The 17,245-nt window shown below is 47.5% G+C and overlaps 3 protein-coding genes across 3 annotated transcripts; all 3 read right to left on the bottom strand.

Moving 5' to 3' along the window:
* Nucleotides 1-235: 235 nt before the first annotated feature.
* Nucleotides 236-1,490, bottom strand: LOC129848155 (uncharacterized protein K02A2.6-like). The gene has a single exon (XM_055915631.1). The coding sequence runs from the start codon at nt 1,488-1,490 to the stop codon at nt 681-683; it is 810 nt and encodes a 269-aa protein (XP_055771606.1). The 3' UTR covers nt 236-680.
* LOC129848154 (polysialoglycoprotein-like) lies at nt 236-8,165 on the bottom strand. The gene is made up of 4 exons (XM_055915629.1): nt 7,495-8,165; nt 7,248-7,313; nt 7,001-7,084; nt 236-6,862 (listed from the first exon to the last, which is right to left on the bottom strand). Exons 1-4 carry the CDS (start codon nt 7,553-7,555, stop codon nt 5,496-5,498), a joined length of 1,578 nt encoding a protein of 525 aa, XP_055771604.1. The 5' UTR covers nt 7,556-8,165; the 3' UTR covers nt 236-5,495.
* Nucleotides 8,166-12,587: 4,422 nt separating this feature from the next.
* LOC129848158 (uncharacterized protein K02A2.6-like) lies at nt 12,588-16,531 on the bottom strand. Its single transcript, XM_055915634.1, has one exon. The coding sequence runs from the start codon at nt 13,587-13,589 to the stop codon at nt 12,780-12,782; it is 810 nt and encodes a 269-aa protein (XP_055771609.1). The 5' UTR covers nt 13,590-16,531; the 3' UTR covers nt 12,588-12,779.
* Nucleotides 16,532-17,245: the final 714 nt, after the last annotated feature.

Consider the following 17,245-nt stretch of genomic DNA (forward strand, 5'->3'; position numbering starts at 1 on the left):
ACACGGCCATTTCAAAATGGCTGTGGTGGCTACTGCTAGGTAGCATGCAGAGGAAAATGTTTAGGTTAACAATATTTCAATCTCCTCAATGTATCAGTTTGGATCAGTGATCTAGTCAGTTGGTTAATGTGAGTCCGGAACACTGCAGAGTGATGTGATGCAAGGATTCTTATTTTTATTCCTTGATGTGTGTAATATTTGTGTTGTGGAGAAATAACAAGGCAGGAGACGGGAGTACAGTCAGTTTTCGTTTAGTCAAAACCTCTCGTGCTCTACAGTTTTCCCGGGCACACTAGTGCGCATGTGCATTTCCTATTAGGTGTAGTAACGTACACTGTCGTAATACATCACTGCTTAGTAACAGCATAGTAACTAATATAAACAGATGTAGATCCCAGATACTACACTCCTCCCCCATAGTGTTTAACTCCCAGAGAACAAGGTAAATATGTTAGGGAACTACTAATGCAATATCTGAACAATGCATTCTTAACATTTTTCAACTACTGGGTTGAAGCAGACTTTTCAGAGCCCAGCACAAATCCAGGGGATTATTCTGCCCCGAAGATGGAGTTTGTGTCCTAATAACTAACCCAGGTAATGTCCTTTTTCTTTCCTTTTATCTAGGACATATTAAAGTGTTTGTTTGTTTTACTGTCTGTTACCTTAAACAGCTCAACTCACAGGTCAAGCTTTTGAGGTGCCTTTCGCTGTCGAATAGGATATCTCCGCTCCTCCTGGGCTTCCGGTGATGGGCCAGGTTCGGGTGGAAGGTCAGGCTCTGTCTCTCCCGTACGTCCACAGTCAGGAGAATAGTCCTGGGAGTCATTATTGTTCTCTCGCCGTGTCTCTGCTGGGGCGTTGGACCGTAGCAGATGATCCACATGAACGTTGACCTGGCGATGACCAATTTGGACTTGGTAAGTCAAAGGCCCTTTGCGTTGCAAGATCACACCTGGGTTCCACAGGCTCTTGGGGTGTCTGAAATCACGTACCATCACCATCTCTCCCTCTTTGAATTCTCTGACAGTCTTTGAGTGTCTGTCATGAGCTTTCTTCTGCTGTAGCTGGTGCTTTGCCACAGTGCTTGACAAGTCTGGTTTCAACAATGTCAGGCGGGTACGTGGTTGGCGTCTCAGAAACAGTTCAGCTGGTGTACATTCCGTTACTGTGTGTGGTGTGTTACGGTAAGTAAACAGGAACCGGGGAAGCCTTTGGTGGGTGGGCACAGACTGGACCTCGAGTCTAGTCCAGGCCTTCTTAAAGGTTTGCACGGCTCTCTCCGCTGATCCGTTTGATGCCGGATGGTAAGGTGGTGACAGGATGTGCCTTACTCCATTGTTCTTGAGAAACATTTCAAAATCGTTTGACGTGAAAGGAGGGCCATTGTCCGATACGAGCTCCTTGACTAGTCCAAAGGATGCGAACAGGTGTCTGAGAAGATTGATGGTCTTCTCAGCTGTGGTCAGTTGAGTAGGGAACACTTCCATCCACTTGGAATGGACATCGACGACAACAAGGAAATGTTGCTTGTCAATCTCGGCGTAATCCACATGGATGCGTTCCCAAGGTGTCGCAGCCCAGGACCATGGATGAAGAGCTGCAGCAGCAGGCTTGTTGCGAACAGCTTCACAAGGTGAGCAGTGGCCTACATGCTGTTGAATGTCCTAAACCATTGTGTGTTGGAATATCGCTGGAGCTGTCGAGATTCCGTAGGCCAAGCGATTGAATCTGAATAGCCCCTTGTGTGTATTGATGGTCAGATACTGTTCTGACTCCGGATCCAGCTTCAGTTGCTGATAAGCAAATGCCAGGTCCAGCTTACTGAAAACCTTCCCACCAGCTAGAGTGGCAAACAGATCTTCAGCGTTTGGTAGTGGATATTCCTCTGGTAGTATGCAGCGATTTACTGTGACCTTGTAGTCACCGCACATTCTGACGGTCTTGTCTTTCTTTGGGACTACAACAATCGGAGCGGCCCAGTCGCTTCTCGCTACTTTCGTGATTATGTTATTCTTCTGTAGGCGGTCCAGTTCCTTCTCTACTGCTTCCTTAAGAGCATAGGGAACTGGACGTGGTTTGTGAAAGATAGGCTTGGTTCCTTCTTGCACTCTGACTTTTGCTGTGAAGTCTTGTATTTCGCCGTAGCCATCTTTGAAAAGTTCTTTGTGCTTCTCCAGCATGTTAGTGAGTGTAGCCTGACTCACTGGTTTGTCCTTTCTCAGACTGAAGATTTCTCCCCAGTTCAACTTGATCTTTTGTAGCCAATTTCTGCCTAGCAAGGCTGATTTTTCTCCTTTAACAATGACAAGCGGTAGCGTCCACTCCTTCCCCTCATACCGGACTGGTACCTGGATCTGCCCTAACACAGGAATAGTGTCACCAGTGTATGAAGAAAGGCGGATGGACGCTGGCTGAAGAGGGCACTCTTTCAGTTTTTCTTTGTAGAGTCTCTCTGGAACCAGAGATACAGACGCTCGTGTCCAGCTGCTTTTTTACCGGTTTTCACGCTAACTCCATGTTGAGATAGATTCCATCTTTTTGTTGTTGAGCTGTGTACACTGTGGACAGTTCCAATACTGTTTCAGTAGTACCTTCCTCTTCTTGTGCTGCGTCTGACACTTAGTGCGCTCTCGCTGTGCGTTTTGAGGCTTTACACACTTTCTGTAAATGTCCAACCTTTCCACAATTGTGGAACTTTACGTTTTGGAATCGACATTCACTGTGCTGATGATTATCTCCCCCACATCTGTAGCAACTTGGCTTAGACCTTTGAGATGTGGGCTGCTTTGTTCTTGTGTAACCTTGAGGACGGGACTGAGAAAAGTGTGACTTTTGTGAGCCTTTTTCACCACGTGCATCACTGACCTTGTGAACACCTTTCTGACGTTCTGCATATCCCGATAGCTCAATAGTATCCCTGTGGGCAAGCTCGAGTCCAAGTGCGATATCACAGGCTTTCCGAAAGGTCAGGTCCTTCTCTGACAGAAGCCTTCTGTGATATGCTTCACCTGTGAGACCACATACAAACTTGTCTCGAAGAGCATCATCAAGAAATTCTGGCCAAGATAAGCAAAGCAGTGTGACACAGAGAACAACACAGAGTTACACATGGGATAAACAATAAACAAGCCAATGACACAGTAGAAAAAAGAAAGTCTATATACAGTGTGTGCAAAAGGCATGAGGAGGTAGGCAATAAATAGGTCATAGGAGCAAATAATTACAATTTAGCAGATTAACACTGGAGTGATAAATGAGCAGATAATGATGTGCAAGTATAGATACTGGTGTGCAAAAAAGCAGAAAAGTAAATGAAATAAAAACAGTATGGGGATGAGGTAGGTAGATTGGGTGGGCTACTTACAGATGGACTATGTACAGCTGCAGCGATCGGTTAGCTGCTCAGATAGTTGATGTTTAAAGTTGGTGAGGGAAATAAAAGTCTCCAACTTCAGCGATTTTTTTCAATTGGTTCCAGTCACTGGCAGCAGAGAACTGGAAGGAAAGGCGGCCAAAAGAGGTGTTGGATTTGGGGATGACCAGTGAGATATACATGCTGGAACACGTGCTACGGGTGGGTGTTGTTATCGTGACTAGTGAACTGAGATAAGGCGGAGCTTTACCTAGCATGGACTTATAGATGACCTGGAGCCTGCGGGTCTGGCGACGAATATGAAGCGAGGGCCAGCCGACTAGAGCATACAGGTCGCAGTGGTGGGTGGTATAAGGTGTTTTAGTAACAAAACGGATGGCACTATGATAAACTGCATCTAGTTTGCTGAGTAGAGTATTGGAAGCTATTTTGTAGATGACATCGCCGAAGTCGAGGATCGGTAAGATAGTCAGTTTTACTAGGGTAAGTTTGGCGGCGTGAGTGAAGGAGGCTTTGTTGCGAAATAGAAAGCCGATTCTTGATTTTATTTTGGATTGGAGATGTTTGATATGAGTCTGGAAGGAGAGTTTACAGTCTAGCCAGACACCTAGGTATTTATAGATGTCCACATATTCTAGGTCGGAACCGCCAGAGGACCAGACATGCACTCCGATTTGACACACTGAGCTATGTCTGCAAAGTAGTTGGTGAACCAGACATGGCAGTCATCAGAAAAACCGAGGCTACCGAGTCTGCCGTTAAGAATATGGTGATTGACAGAGTCGAAAGCCTTGGCCAGGTCGATGAAGACGGCTGCACAGTACTGTCTTTTATCGATGGCGGTTATATCGTTTAGTACCTTGAGCGTGGCTGAGGTGCACCCGTGACCGGCTCGGAAACCGGATTGCACAGTGGAGGAGGTCAATGGAATTCGAGATGGTCAGTGATCTGTTTATTAACTTGGCTTTCGAAGACCTTAGGCAGGATGGATATAGGTCTGTAACAGTTTAGGTCCAGGGTGTCTCCCCCTTTGAAGAAGGGGATGACCGCTGCAGCTTTCCAATCCTTGGGGATCTCAGACGATATGAAAGAGAGGTTGAACAGGCTGGTAATAGGGGTTGCGACAATGGCGACGGATAGTTTCAGAAATATAGGGTCTAGATTGTCAAACCCAGCTGATTTGTATGGGTCCAGGTTTTGCAGCTCTTTCAGAACATTTGCTATCTGGATTTGGTTGGCATAATTGAGTAAAGCGGTGCCACAGAAATGTTTGAATTACAGCAGATACCTTCATCAGCAGATACCTTCATCATGCGGCTAGAGAAGGCCTGTATGAACAGACTTCCTCACGCTTCACATAGAAATTTACCGGTTTCTTCCAATGGTTTATCCCATGTAAATCGGAGTGGGTGGGAAATCCTGGTCAAACTGTTCCTGCCCTCAAACCCTAGGTTAGCGGCGCTACAAGCAACTCTGGGAGAGCCTGGACATGATAGCAGCCTGCCAGCTAAGACAGGTTAGCATTGACTTATTTAAACCTGAAAGTTTGGATTGGCACTGGGATATGAAGACAACCCGCCAAAAAGATGGGCTAATGATACGAGAGCTGGTTTTACATGTAAGCATTCACTAATTGGAAACCAAGTCAGTTACGAGAGAAGATACCCAAAAGAGTCATTTAAATGCAAGTTGACAACCGTGATATTAGTTAGCACTGACACCATTAACCCCGATTCTAGCAACAGCCTAATGTACAAACCCAAAACTCAGTTCCACAACCATCAAGTTTAAATGAACTAGAACCCATTCCACATCATGTGATGCTACTAGCATAATTTGACCAAATGTAGCTTAAGGCAAATGGTGATTTAAGCACAGGGGTCAAAGTAAACATATTGCTGATGCCAAAGCATGGTTATAATGCAAAATAAATGTTGCCATCACCACAGTTACTCAAGTCATAGACCTCAACTGCAAGTAGGAACTGTCAAAACAATACTGAGGACACAAGTATTACAGATAACGTTTAATTGAGCCAAAACAAGAAAATGCAGTTACACACAACCTGGACTAGAATACCCATGAACTCTTGCATGGACACCGAGCACCATGTCCCACATCAGATATCCATGTTTGTGGTCAACGGGGGCTCAGATGCAGAAATTAACAGTTCCTCAATGGCATGGTCAGACTGGCCAGCGGCAGCTTCAGAGGTAGCGGAAGCGTCGTCAGACGGGCCAGCGGCAGCTTCAGCGGTAGCGTCGTCAGACGGGCCAGCGGCAGCTTCAGCGGTAGCGTCGTCAGACGGGCCAGCGGCAGCTTCAGCGGTAGCGTCGTCAGACGGGCCAGCGGCAGCTTCAGCGGTAGCGTCGTCAGACGGGCCAGCGGCAGCTTCAGCGGTAGCGTCGTCAGACGGGCCAGCGGCAGCTTCAGCGGTAGCGTCGTCAGACGGGCCAGCGGCAGCTTCAGCGGTAGCGTCGTCAGACGGGCCAGTGGCAGCTTCAGCGGTAGCGTCGTCAGACGGGCCAGTGGCAGCTCTAGCGGTAGCGTCGTCAGACGGGCCAGTGGCAGCTTCAGCGGTAGCGTCGTCAGACGGGCCAGTGGCAGCTCTAGCGGTAGCGTCGTCAGACGGGCCAGTGGCAGCTCTAGCGGTAGCGTCGTCAGACGGGCCAGTGGCAGCTCTAGCGTCGTCAGACGAGCCAGTGGCAGCTTCAGAGGTAGCGGTAGCGTCGTCAGACGGACCAGTGGCAGCGCTAGCGTCGTCAGACGGGCCAGTGGCAGCTTCGGAGGTAGCGTCGTCAGACGGGCCAGTGGCAGCTTCGGAGGTAGCGTCGTCAGACGGGCCAGTGGCAGCTTCGGAGGTAGCGGTAGCGTCGTCAGACGCACCAGTGGCAGAGCTAGCGTCGTCAGACGGGCCAGTGGCAGCCTCGGAGGTAGCGTCGTCAGACAGGCCAGTGGCAGCCTCGGAGGTAGCGTCGTCAGACGGGCCAGTGGCAGCGCTAGCGTCGTCAGACGGGCCAGTGGCAGCTTCAGAGGTAGCGTCGTCAGAAGGGCCAGTGGCTGCTTCAGACGTAGCGTTGTCAGACGGGCCAGTGGCTGCTTCAGACGTAGCGTCGTCAGACGAGCCAGTGGCAGCTTCAGACGTAGCGTCGTCAGACGGGCCAGTGGCAGCTTCAGACGTAGCGTCGTCAGACGGGCCAGTGGCAGCTTCAGACGTAGCGTCGTCAGACGGGCCAGTGGCAGCTTCAGACGTAGCGTCGTCAGACGGGCCAGTGGCAGCTTCAGACGTAGCGTCGTCAGACGGGCCAGTGGCAGCTTCAGAGGTAGCGTCGTCAGACGGGCCAGGGGCAGCTTCAGAGGTAGCGTCGTCAGACGGGCCAGGGGCAGCTCCAGAGGTAGCGTCGTCAGAGGACAGGGCATCATTTGCCGTAGAGCTACCATGGTTTGGAGAAGCTTGGGATTCTACTTCATTAGTCTCTAAATTCTCTGGAGAGAAAACATAAAGGAACAGTTGGGTATTCTACAGCAACACAGCTGTTCTACACGGTCTAGACCAAATTGCCATTAGAATGTTGAGCAACATGAACCCAACACAGATTTAAAAGTATACGTTTCAGGCCGTACCTTCTCTGTCTTGTTTAGCGTCAGACCCTATGGATCGGAGCAAGGCCAGGGCATGCACAATGGAGACGTCATTTGATGACAGCTCTGAAAAACGTAGGTTAAGGTACACAAGCAAAATGACCAAATCAAAGAGTTTGACAACATTATTTAGACAACTGAGTTACTCTATGGTGTTGAATGAGTGTCAAACACAGCAGCACCATAGACACAGTACAAAGCTAGAAGGGTTGTGGAAAGAAACACTTACCTCCAAGTCTGCTCTGCAGAGAGACTTGCTCTTGCTTCTGGGACTTTCCAACAGGGTAACAAGAAACTGAGGAGAAAGTGTTAACAGAAGTGGAGTTGACACAAAATAACTACATATATTAATAGCAGTGAAGAATAAAAGTTGACCAACGCGGAAGAAACAGTCAAATTTTAATCTCACACTTGTAAAGTTCTGCATATTTCCCAAACAAATCCCTTCAATCCAAATAAAACTTTAGTGAACCAACCTTTGACAACCCCCACAGTCATCGCAAAGAGCAGTAATTCTCTCACACCTCCCATGATCATGAGAATAGTCTGTGTTATCAACAGGTAATGTCTTCCCGTGGCCTGTATGAGGCTTATATAGGCCACTAATGACCTTTTACCTGACAAACAGGACTTAACGATCAATTAACAAGCTTGATTGAGGTGTTACATTCAGATAGAAATAGACCATGTAGAACGTATGTTGATTCTTTGGTGGGCAGGCAATCTTTTCTACTCCATATATTGCATTTATATCTGTAGTGTTTAACCCTAATGGTCTCAGATCAGCAGTAGAAAGAAGTAGGCCTAATTATTTTAGGTGTAATCTTCAAAGATATTAGGGGGAAATAAACACTGTACCCAAATCCACTTTTTACAATGCTCCTGGGAAATGGGTAGGCCTCCACCATATAGTCCTTCACAGTTTTACAGCTGTGTTATACTCCTTTATTTACATAGATCACATACATAAATATATATGTTAGCTGTAGGTAGCTTTGGGATAAAATTCCCATATTGTATTGTTACTAACATAAATCATAATATATCATATTTTCCTCATTTGCTCTGTTGGAGACTCGGCTGGTGGAGGTTCGTCATATGAAGAACATTCAAGTGGGTGTGACCCCTAAACTGTAGGAGGGGCTCAGTGGGGTGACAGACATCCTGTAAGGGATCTCCAGCTAGTGTCTGAGGACCTGTACGAGGCTGTGTTTACAGCTGTGGGGCAGGACAAGCATGGTAACCTTACCTCAATGTATGAAGGATTTTATTGTTAGGGATAGTAATCTCCAATCTTTTAAAATATGTCTCTGTGTCTCTCCACCAATCTCCCTTCTCTTCCCCATCCCCCAACCCACTTCAGTAGGTTCAGCCCAGGATAAGTGCACCATCCTGGCTGTGATCCCCAGTCCAGCTGCTCCATGTAACCTAGCTGGGAAGCAGAACCTCAGCGAATGTATGTGGTTGTTCCTTACTTTAACATAAAACTATCATAGATATTATGTACACCTAATTGTCTTCTCACATGTTCCCTTCGCCCTCCTCCTCAGACCGCTGCACCCTGACCTTTGACCCTTGCACGGCCAACGATCACCTGCTCCTCTCCCAGGAGAACGTACGAGGGCATCCCTAGGAAGGAAAAGGGGAAACGGTGTATGGTGGGAATGAACGATCTTCCCTAGAGCCTCCAGCTGGATGAGCGCCAGCTGAGCACCTGGCACAATGGGTGCCTGTGTAACCGATGTGAAATGGCTAGCTAGGTAGCGGTGGTGCGCGCTAGCAGCCTTTCAGTCGGTGACGTCACTTGCTCTGAAACGTTGAAGTAGTGGATCCCCTTGCTCTGCAAGGGCCGAGGCTTTTGTGGAGCGATGGGTAACGATGCTTCGTGGGTGACTGTTGTTGATGTGTGCAGAGGGTCCCTGGTTCGCGCAAGGGGACGGACTAAAGTTATACTGTTACACCTGGAAACGGTGGCTGGCCACTGTCACCACTCCCGCATCAGAATGCTGCTGGACTACGAGGCTGGAAAACTGACGAACTACGGAGACGGGCAGACACGGCTGCATGCCTCGCCTTCACTCAGGAGCTGTTCCCGACCTGTTGCCACGACGACAACACGAAAGGGGATGACGTGACCTAACAATCTCATATGGGACTATTCTCCGTAACCATATACTTAGATAGACATCGTATCATTGTATCTGTCCCATTATGGTGTCTGCAAGAGCACGGGCAGCGCCATTGAGGCCATCTCCATTTTTAAGTAGTCCATTTTCTTCTTCTACTACGTCTATGAGTTGGCAAACAAACTGAAAGAGTGCACACTGCCAACAAGAGTGTGTTTGAACAGGTATAAAGCCAAGGTTGGTGGTTTACTGCCAGCTGCAGATATGGAATGTTTTCTCATGAGCATAATTCATTGGCTGATCCCCCCTGGTGACCTGTATGGAATTCTGTGATCTTACCTTAACCTATAGGAAGTCCCACCCCATCCCCCCCTTTTGTCCTCAGAAAAGCCTAAATTCATCGGGGCATGGACTCTACAGGGATACTGGCCCATGTTGACTCCATGGCTTTCCACAGCTGTGTCAGGATGGCTGGATGTCCTTTGGGTGGTGGACATTCTTGATACACACGGGAAACCGCCACCTAATAACATACCCCGTTTTATAGGCACGTAAATGTTTTGTCTTGCCCATTCACTCTCTGAATGTAACACATACAAAATCCATGTCTCAATTGTCTCGAGGCTTAAAAATCCTTTAACCTGTCTCCTCCCCTAAATCTATACTGATGAAGTGGATTTAACAAGTGACATCAGTAAGTGATCATAGCTTTCATCTGGATTTACCTGGTCAGTCTAGGTCATGGAAAGAGCAGGTATTCTTAACTTTTTGTAAATTCAGTGTTTATAAAGATGATATCTCTATCATTCTCAATTGGCTAGATAGAGCTAGAACCATATTGTCTATATTGTGTCACTAACCTTGGTCTAGGTGAGTAAAACGTATATAGACGGAAACCAGCTAGCTTTTTAGATTGAATCCTAGCCTGTCCCAGTTAGATACAAGGACACTGATGCCTGAATGGGTGAATGCAATATGGCCTTCCATTATGCTCGGTGTAGTTACCTCCATATTCCCTTCAACTATCCAGACTTCTAATATCAGTTAGTTTGGGAAAGTACTAGGACTGAAATTTGCTCAGTGCCGAAAACAATTAGAGGGAATGCCATCATGGTTAGATTAAGACCCTGCGGAGCTGGTGTGAGATATGGGTCTGAAAACAAACCTCCATTTTGTCTAACTAGGCAAGTCAGTTAAGAACAAACTCTTATTTACAATGACAGACTAGGAATAGTGGGTTAACTGCCTTGACCAGGGGAGAAACAACAGATTTGTACCTTGTCAGCTCAGAGATTCGATCTAGCAACCTTTTGGTGGCAGGCCCAACAATCTAACCACTAGGCCACCTGCTGCCTCAGTGCAGTGATGGGATATAACACTGTTCTCCAAATGTTACTTTTATCCAAACTGATACATCGAAAAGATTGAAATACTGCTTGTTTTCCGGCAACATGGCCTTTCCGTCCTCATGCTAGCTAGCAGTAGACAAAGCAGCCATTATGGAATGGCATGTCCCCGTTTGAGCAACAACGGAGCTGATTGGCTGACACGGCCATTTCAAAATGGCTGTGGTGGCTACTGCTAGGTAGCATGCAGAGGAAAATGTTTAGGTTAACAATATTTCAATCTCCTCAATGTATCAGTTTGGATCAGTGATCTAGTCAGTTGGTTAATGTGAGTCCGGAACACTGCAGAGTGATGTGATGCAAGGATTCTTATTTTTATTCCTTGATGTGTGTAATATTTGTGTTGTGGAGAAATAACAAGGCAGGAGACGGGAGTACAGTCAGTTTTCGTTTAGTCAAAACCTCTCGTGCTCTACAGTTTTCCCGGGCACACTAGTGCGCATGTGCATTTCCTATTAGGTGTAGTAACGTACACTGTCGTAATACATCACTGCTTAGTAACAGCATAGTAACTAATATAAACAGATGTAGATCCTAGATACTACACTCCTCCCCCATAGTGTTTAACTCCCAGAGAACAAGGTAAATATGTTAGGGAACTACTAATGCAATATCTGAACAATGCATTCTTAACATTTTTACATTTACATTACATTTAAGTCATTTAGCAGACGCTCTTATCCAGAGCGACGTATAAATTGGTACATTCACCTTATGACATCCAGTGGAACAGCCACTTTACAATAGTGCATCTAAATCTTTTAAGGGGGGGGGGGGGGGCAGAAGGATTGCTTTATCCTAGGTATTCCTTGAAGAGGTGGGGTTTCAGGTGTCTCCGGAAGGTGGTGATTGACTCCGCTGTCCTGGCGTCGTGAGGGAGTTTGTTCCACCATTGGGGTGCCAGAGCAGCGAACAGTTTTGACTGGGCTGAGCGGGAACTGTGCTTCCTCAGTGGTAGGGAGGCGAGCAGGCCAGAGGTGGATGAACGCAGTGCCCTTGTTTGGGTGTAGGGCCTGATCAGAGCCTGAAGGTACTGAGGTGCCGTTCCCCTCACAGCTCCGTAGGCAAGCACCATGGTCTTGTAGCGGATGCGAGCTTCAACTGGAAGCCAGTGGAGAGAGCGGAGGAGCGGGGTGACGTGAGAGAACTTGGGAAGGTTGAACACCAGACGGGCTGCGGCGTTCTGGATGAGTTGTAGGGGTTTAATGGCACAGGCAGGGAGCCCAGCCAACAGCGAGTTGCAGTAATCCAGACGGGAGATGACAAGTGCCTGGATTAGGACCTGCGCCGCTTCCTGTGTGAGGCAGGGTCGTACTCTGCGGATGTTGTAGAGCATGAACCTACAGGAACGGGCCACCGCCTTGATGTTAGTTGAGAACGACAGGGTGTTGTCCAGGATCACGCCAAGGTTCTTAGCGCTCTGGGAGGAGGACACAATGGAGTTGTCAACCGTGATGGCGAGATCATGGAACGGGCAGTCCTTCCCCGGGAGGAAGAGCAGCTCCGTCTTGCCGAGGTTCAGCTTGAGGTGGTGATCCGTCATCCACACTGATATGTCTGCCAGACATGCAGAGATGCGATTCGCCACCTGGTCATCAGAAGGGGGAAAGGAGAAGATTAATTGTGTGTCGTCTGCATAGCAATGATAGGAGAGACCATGTGAGGTTATGACAGAGCCAAGTGACTTGGTGTATAGCGAGAATAGGAGAGGGCCTAGAACAGAGCCCTGGGGGACACCAGTGGTGAGAGCGCGTGGTGAGGAGACAGATTCTCGCCACGCCACCTGGTAGGAGCGACCTGTCAGGTAGGACGCAATCCAAGCGTGGGCCGCGCCGGAGATGCCCAACTCGGAGAGGGTGGAGAGGAGGATCTGATGGTTCACAGTATCGAAGGCAGCCGATAGGTCTAGAAGGATGAGAGCAGAGGAGAGAGAGTTAGCTTTAGCAGTGCGGAGCGCCTCCGTGATACAGAGAAGAGCAGTCTCAGTTGAGTGACTAGTCTTGAAACCTGACTGATTTGGATCAAGAAGGTCATTCTGAGAGAGATAGCAGGAGACCTGGTTGAAGCAGACTTTTCAGAGCCCAGCACAAATCCAGGGGATTATTCTGCCCCGAAGATGGAGTTTGTGTCCTAATAACTAACCCAGGTAATGTCCTTTTTCTTTCCTTTTATCTAGGACATATTAAAGTGTTTGTTTGTTTTACTGTCTGTTACCTTAAACAGCTCAACTCACAGGTCAAGCTTTTGAGGTGCCTTTCGCTGTCGAATAGGATATCTCCGCTCCTCCTGGGCTTCCGGTGATGGGCCAGGTTCGGGTGGAAGGTCAGGCTCTGTCTCTCCCGTACGTCCACAGTCAGGAGAATAGTCCTGGGAGTCATTATTGTTCTCTCGGCGTGTCTCTGCTGGGGCGTTGGACCGTAGCAGATGATCCACATGAACGTTGACCTGGCGATGACCAATTTGGACTTGGTAAGTCAAAGGTCCTTTGCGTTGCAAGATCACACCTGGGTTCCACAGGCTCTTGGGGTGTCTGAAATCACGTACCATCACCATCTCTCCCTCTTTGAATTCTCTGACAGTCTTTGAGTGTCTGTCATGAGCTTTCTTCTGCTGTAGCTGGTGCTTTGCCACAGTGCTTGACAAGTCTGGTTTCAACAATGTCAGGCGGGTACGTGGTTGGCGTCTCAGAAACAGTTCAGCTGGTGTACATTCCGTTACTGTGTGTGGTGTGTTACGGTAAGTAAACAGGAACCGGGGAAGCCTTTGGTGGGTGGGCACAGACTGGACCTCGAGTCTAGTCCAGGCCTTCTTAAAGGTTTGCACGGCTCTCTCCGCTGATCCGTTTGATGCCGGATGGTAAGGTGGTGACAGGATGTGCCTTACTCCATTGTTCTTGAGAAACATTTCAAAATCGTTTGACGTGAAAGGAGGGCCATTGTCCGATACGAGCTCCTTGACTAGTCCAAAGGATGCGAACAGGTGTCTGAGAAGATTGATGGTCTTCTCAGCTGTGGTCAGTTGAGTAGGGAACACTTCCATCCACTTGGAATGGACATCGACGACAACAAGGAAATGTTGCTTGTCAATCTCGGCGTAATCCACATGGATGCGTTCCCAAGGTGTCGCAGCCCAGGACCATGGATGAAGAGCTGCAGCAGCAGGCTTGTTGCGAACAGCTTCACAAGGTGAGCAGTGGCCTACATGCTGTTGAATGTCCTAAACCATTGTGTGTTGGAATATCGCTGGAGCTGTCGAGATTCCGTAGGCCAAGCGATTGAATCTGAATAGCCCCTTGTGTGTATTGATGGTCAGATACTGTTCTGACTCCGGATCCAGCTTCAGTTGCTGATAAGCAAATGCCAGGTCCAGCTTACTGAAAACCTTCCCACCAGCTAGAGTGGCAAACAGATCTTCAGCGTTTGGTAGTGGATATTCCTCTGGTAGTATGCAGCGATTTACTGTGACCTTGTAGTCACCGCACATTCTGACGGTCTTGTCTTTCTTTGGGACTACAACAATCGGAGCGGCCCAGTCGCTTCTCGCTACTTTCGTGATTATGTTATTCTTCTGTAGGCGGTCCAGTTCCTTCTCTACTGCTTCCTTAAGAGCATAGGGAACTGGACGTGGTTTGTGAAAGATAGGCTTGGTTCCTTCTTGCACTCTGACTTTTGCTGTGAAGTCTTGTATTTCGCCGTAGCCATCTTTGAAAACTTCTTTGTGCTTCTCCAGCATGTTAGTGAGTGTAGCCTGACTCACTGGTTTGTCCTTTCTCAGACTGAAGATTTCTCCCCAGTTCAACTTGATCTTTTGTAGCCAATTTCTGCCTAGCAAGGCTGATTTTTCTCCTTTAACAATGACAAGCGGTAGCGTCCACTCCTTCCCCTCATACCGGACTGGTACCTGGATCTGCCCTAACACAGGAATAGTGTCACCAGTGTATGAAGAAAGGCGGATGGACGCTGGCTGAAGAGGGCACTCTTTCAGTTTTTCTTTGTAGAGTCTCTCTGGAACCAGAGATACAGACGCTCGTGTCCAGCTGCTTTTTTACCGGTTTTCACGCTAACTCCATGTTGAGATAGATTCCATCTTTTTGTTGTTGAGCTGTGTACACTGTGGACAGTTCCAATACTGTTTCAGTAGTACCTTCCTCTTCTTGTGCTGCGTCTGACACTTAGTGCGCTCTCGCTGTGCGTTTTGAGGCTTTACACACTTTCTGTAAATGTCCAACCTTTCCACAATTGTGGAACTTTACGTTTTGGAATCGACATTCACTGTGCTGATGATTATCTCCCCCACATCTGTAGCAACTTGGCTTAGACCTTTGAGATGTGGGCTGCTTTGTTCTTGTGTAACCTTGAGGACGGGACTGAGAAAAGTGTGACTTTTGTGAGCCTTTTTCACCACGTGCATCACTGACCTTGTGAACACCTTTCTGACGTTCTGCATATCCCGATAGCTCAATAGTATCCCTGTGGGCAAGCTCGAGTCCAAGTGCGATATCACAGGCTTTCCGAAAGGTCAGGTCCTTCTCTGACAGAAGCCTTCTGTGATATGCTTCACCTGTGAGACCACATACAAACTTGTCTCGAAGAGCATCATCAAGAAATTCTGGCCAAGATAAGCAAAGCAGTGTGACACAGAGAACAACACAGAGTTACACATGGGATAAACAATAAACAAGCCAATGACACAGTAGAAAAAAGAAAGTCTATATACAGTGTGTGCAAAAGGCATGAGGAGGTAGGCAATAAATAGGTCATAGGAGCAAATAATTACAATTTAGCAGATTAACACTGGAGTGATAAATGAGCAGATAATGATGTGCAAGTATAGATACTGGTGTGCAAAAAAGCAGAAAAGTAAATGAAATAAAAACAGTATGGGGATGAGGTAGGTAGATTGGGTGGGCTACTTACAGATGGACTATGTACAGCTGCAGCGATCAGTTAGCTGCTCAGATAGTTGATGTTTAAAGTTGGTGAGGGAAATAAAAGTCTCCAACTTCAGCGATTTTTTTCAATTGGTTCCAGTCACTGGCAGCAGAGAACTGGAAGGAAAGGCGGCCAAAAGAGGTGTTGGATTTGGGGATGACCAGTGAGATATACATGCTGGAACACGTGCTACGGGTGGGTGTTGTTATCGTGACTAGTGAACTGAGATAAGGCGGAGCTTTACCTAGCATAGACTTATAGATGACCTGGAGCCTGCGGGTCTGGCGACGAATATGAAGCGAGGGCCAGCCGACTAGAGCATACAGGTCGCAGTGGTGGGTGGTATAAGGTGTTTTAGTAACAAAACGGATGGCACTATGATAAACTGCATCTAGTTTGCTGAGTAGAGTATTGGAAGCTATTTTGTAGATGACATCGCCGAAGTCGAGGATCGGTAAGATAGTCAGTTTTACTAGGGTAAGTTTGGCGGCGTGAGTGAAGGGGGCTTTGTTGCGAAATAGGAAGCCGATTCTTGATTTTATTTTGGATTGGAGATGTTTGATATGAGTCTGGAAGGAGAGTTTACAGTCTAGCCAGACACCTAGGTATTTATAGATGTCCACATATTCTAGGTCGGAACCGCCAGAGGACCAGACATGCACTCCGATTTGACACACTGAGCTATGTCTGCAAAGTAGTTGGTGAACCAGACATGGCAGTCATCAGAAAAACCGAGGCTACCGAGTCTGCCGTTAAGAATATGGTGATTGACAGAGTCGAAAGCCTTGGCCAGGTCGATGAAGACGGCTGCACAGTACTGTCTTTTATCGATGGCGGTTATATCGTTTAGTACCTTGAGCGTGGCTGAGGTGCATCCGTGACCGGCTCGGAAACCGGATTGCACAGTGGAGGAGGTCAATGGAATTCGAGATGGTCAGTGATCTGTTTATTAACTTGGCTTTCGAAGACCTTAGGCAGGATGGATATAGGTCTAACAGTTTAGGTCCAGGGTGTCTCCCCCTTTGAAGAAGGGGATGACCGCTTCAGCTTTCCAATCCTTGGGGATCTCAGACGATATGAAAGAGAGGTTGAACAGGCTGGTAATAGGGGTTGCGACAATGGCGGCGGATAGTTTCAGATTAGAGGGTCTAGATTGTCAAACCCAGCTGATTTGTATGGGTCCAGGTTTTGCAGCTCTTTCAGAACATTTGCTATCTGGATTTGGTTGGCATAATTGAGTAAAGCGGTGCCACAGAAATGTTTGAATTACAGCAGATACCTTCATCAGCAGATACCTTCATCATGCGGCTAGAGAAGGCCTGTATGAACAGACTTCCTCACGCTTCACATAGAAATTTACCGGTTTCTTCCAATGGTTTATCCCATGTAAATCGGAGTGGGTGGGAAATCCTGGTCAAACTGTTCCTGCCCTCAAACCCTAGGTTAGCGGCGCTACAAGCAACTCTGGGAGAGCCTGGACATGATAGCAGCCTGCCAGCTAAGACAGGTTAGCATTGACTTATTTAAACCTGAAAGTTTGGATTGGCACTGGGATATGAAGACAACCCGCCAAAAAGATGGGCTAATGATACGAGAGCTGGTTTTACATGTAAGCATTCACTAATTGGAAACCAAGTCAGTTACGAGAGAAGATACCCAAAAGAGTCATTTAAATGCAAGTTGACAACCGTGATATTAGTTAGCACTGACACCATTAACCCCGATTCTAGCAACAGCCTAATGTACAAACCCAAAACTCAGTTC

The sequence above is a fragment of the Salvelinus fontinalis genome, unplaced genomic scaffold (assembly GCF_029448725.1).
Source record: "Salvelinus fontinalis isolate EN_2023a unplaced genomic scaffold, ASM2944872v1 scaffold_1022, whole genome shotgun sequence".
In the NCBI taxonomy this organism is placed as follows: domain Eukaryota; kingdom Metazoa; phylum Chordata; class Actinopteri; order Salmoniformes; family Salmonidae; genus Salvelinus; species Salvelinus fontinalis.

Bases quoted from the DNA above. Each gene is read 5' to 3' on its own strand.
- LOC129848155 (XM_055915631.1), bottom strand. From the start codon at position 1,490: ATGGAAGTGTTCCCTACTCAACTGACCACAGCTGAGAAGACCATCAAT.
- LOC129848154 (XM_055915629.1), bottom strand. From the start codon at position 7,555: ATGATCATGGGAGGTGTGAGAGAATTACTGCTCTTTGCGATGACTGTG. The intron at 7,314-7,494 runs GTTGGTTCACTA...CTTTCTCCTCAG, and splicing joins GACTGTGGGGGTTGTCAAAG to TTTCTTGTTACCCTGTTGGA. The intron at 6,863-7,000 runs GTACGGCCTGAA...TTTTCTCTCCAG, and splicing joins CGCTAAACAAGACAGAGAAG to AGAATTTAGAGACTAATGAA.
- LOC129848158 (XM_055915634.1), bottom strand. From the start codon at position 13,589: ATGGAAGTGTTCCCTACTCAACTGACCACAGCTGAGAAGACCATCAAT.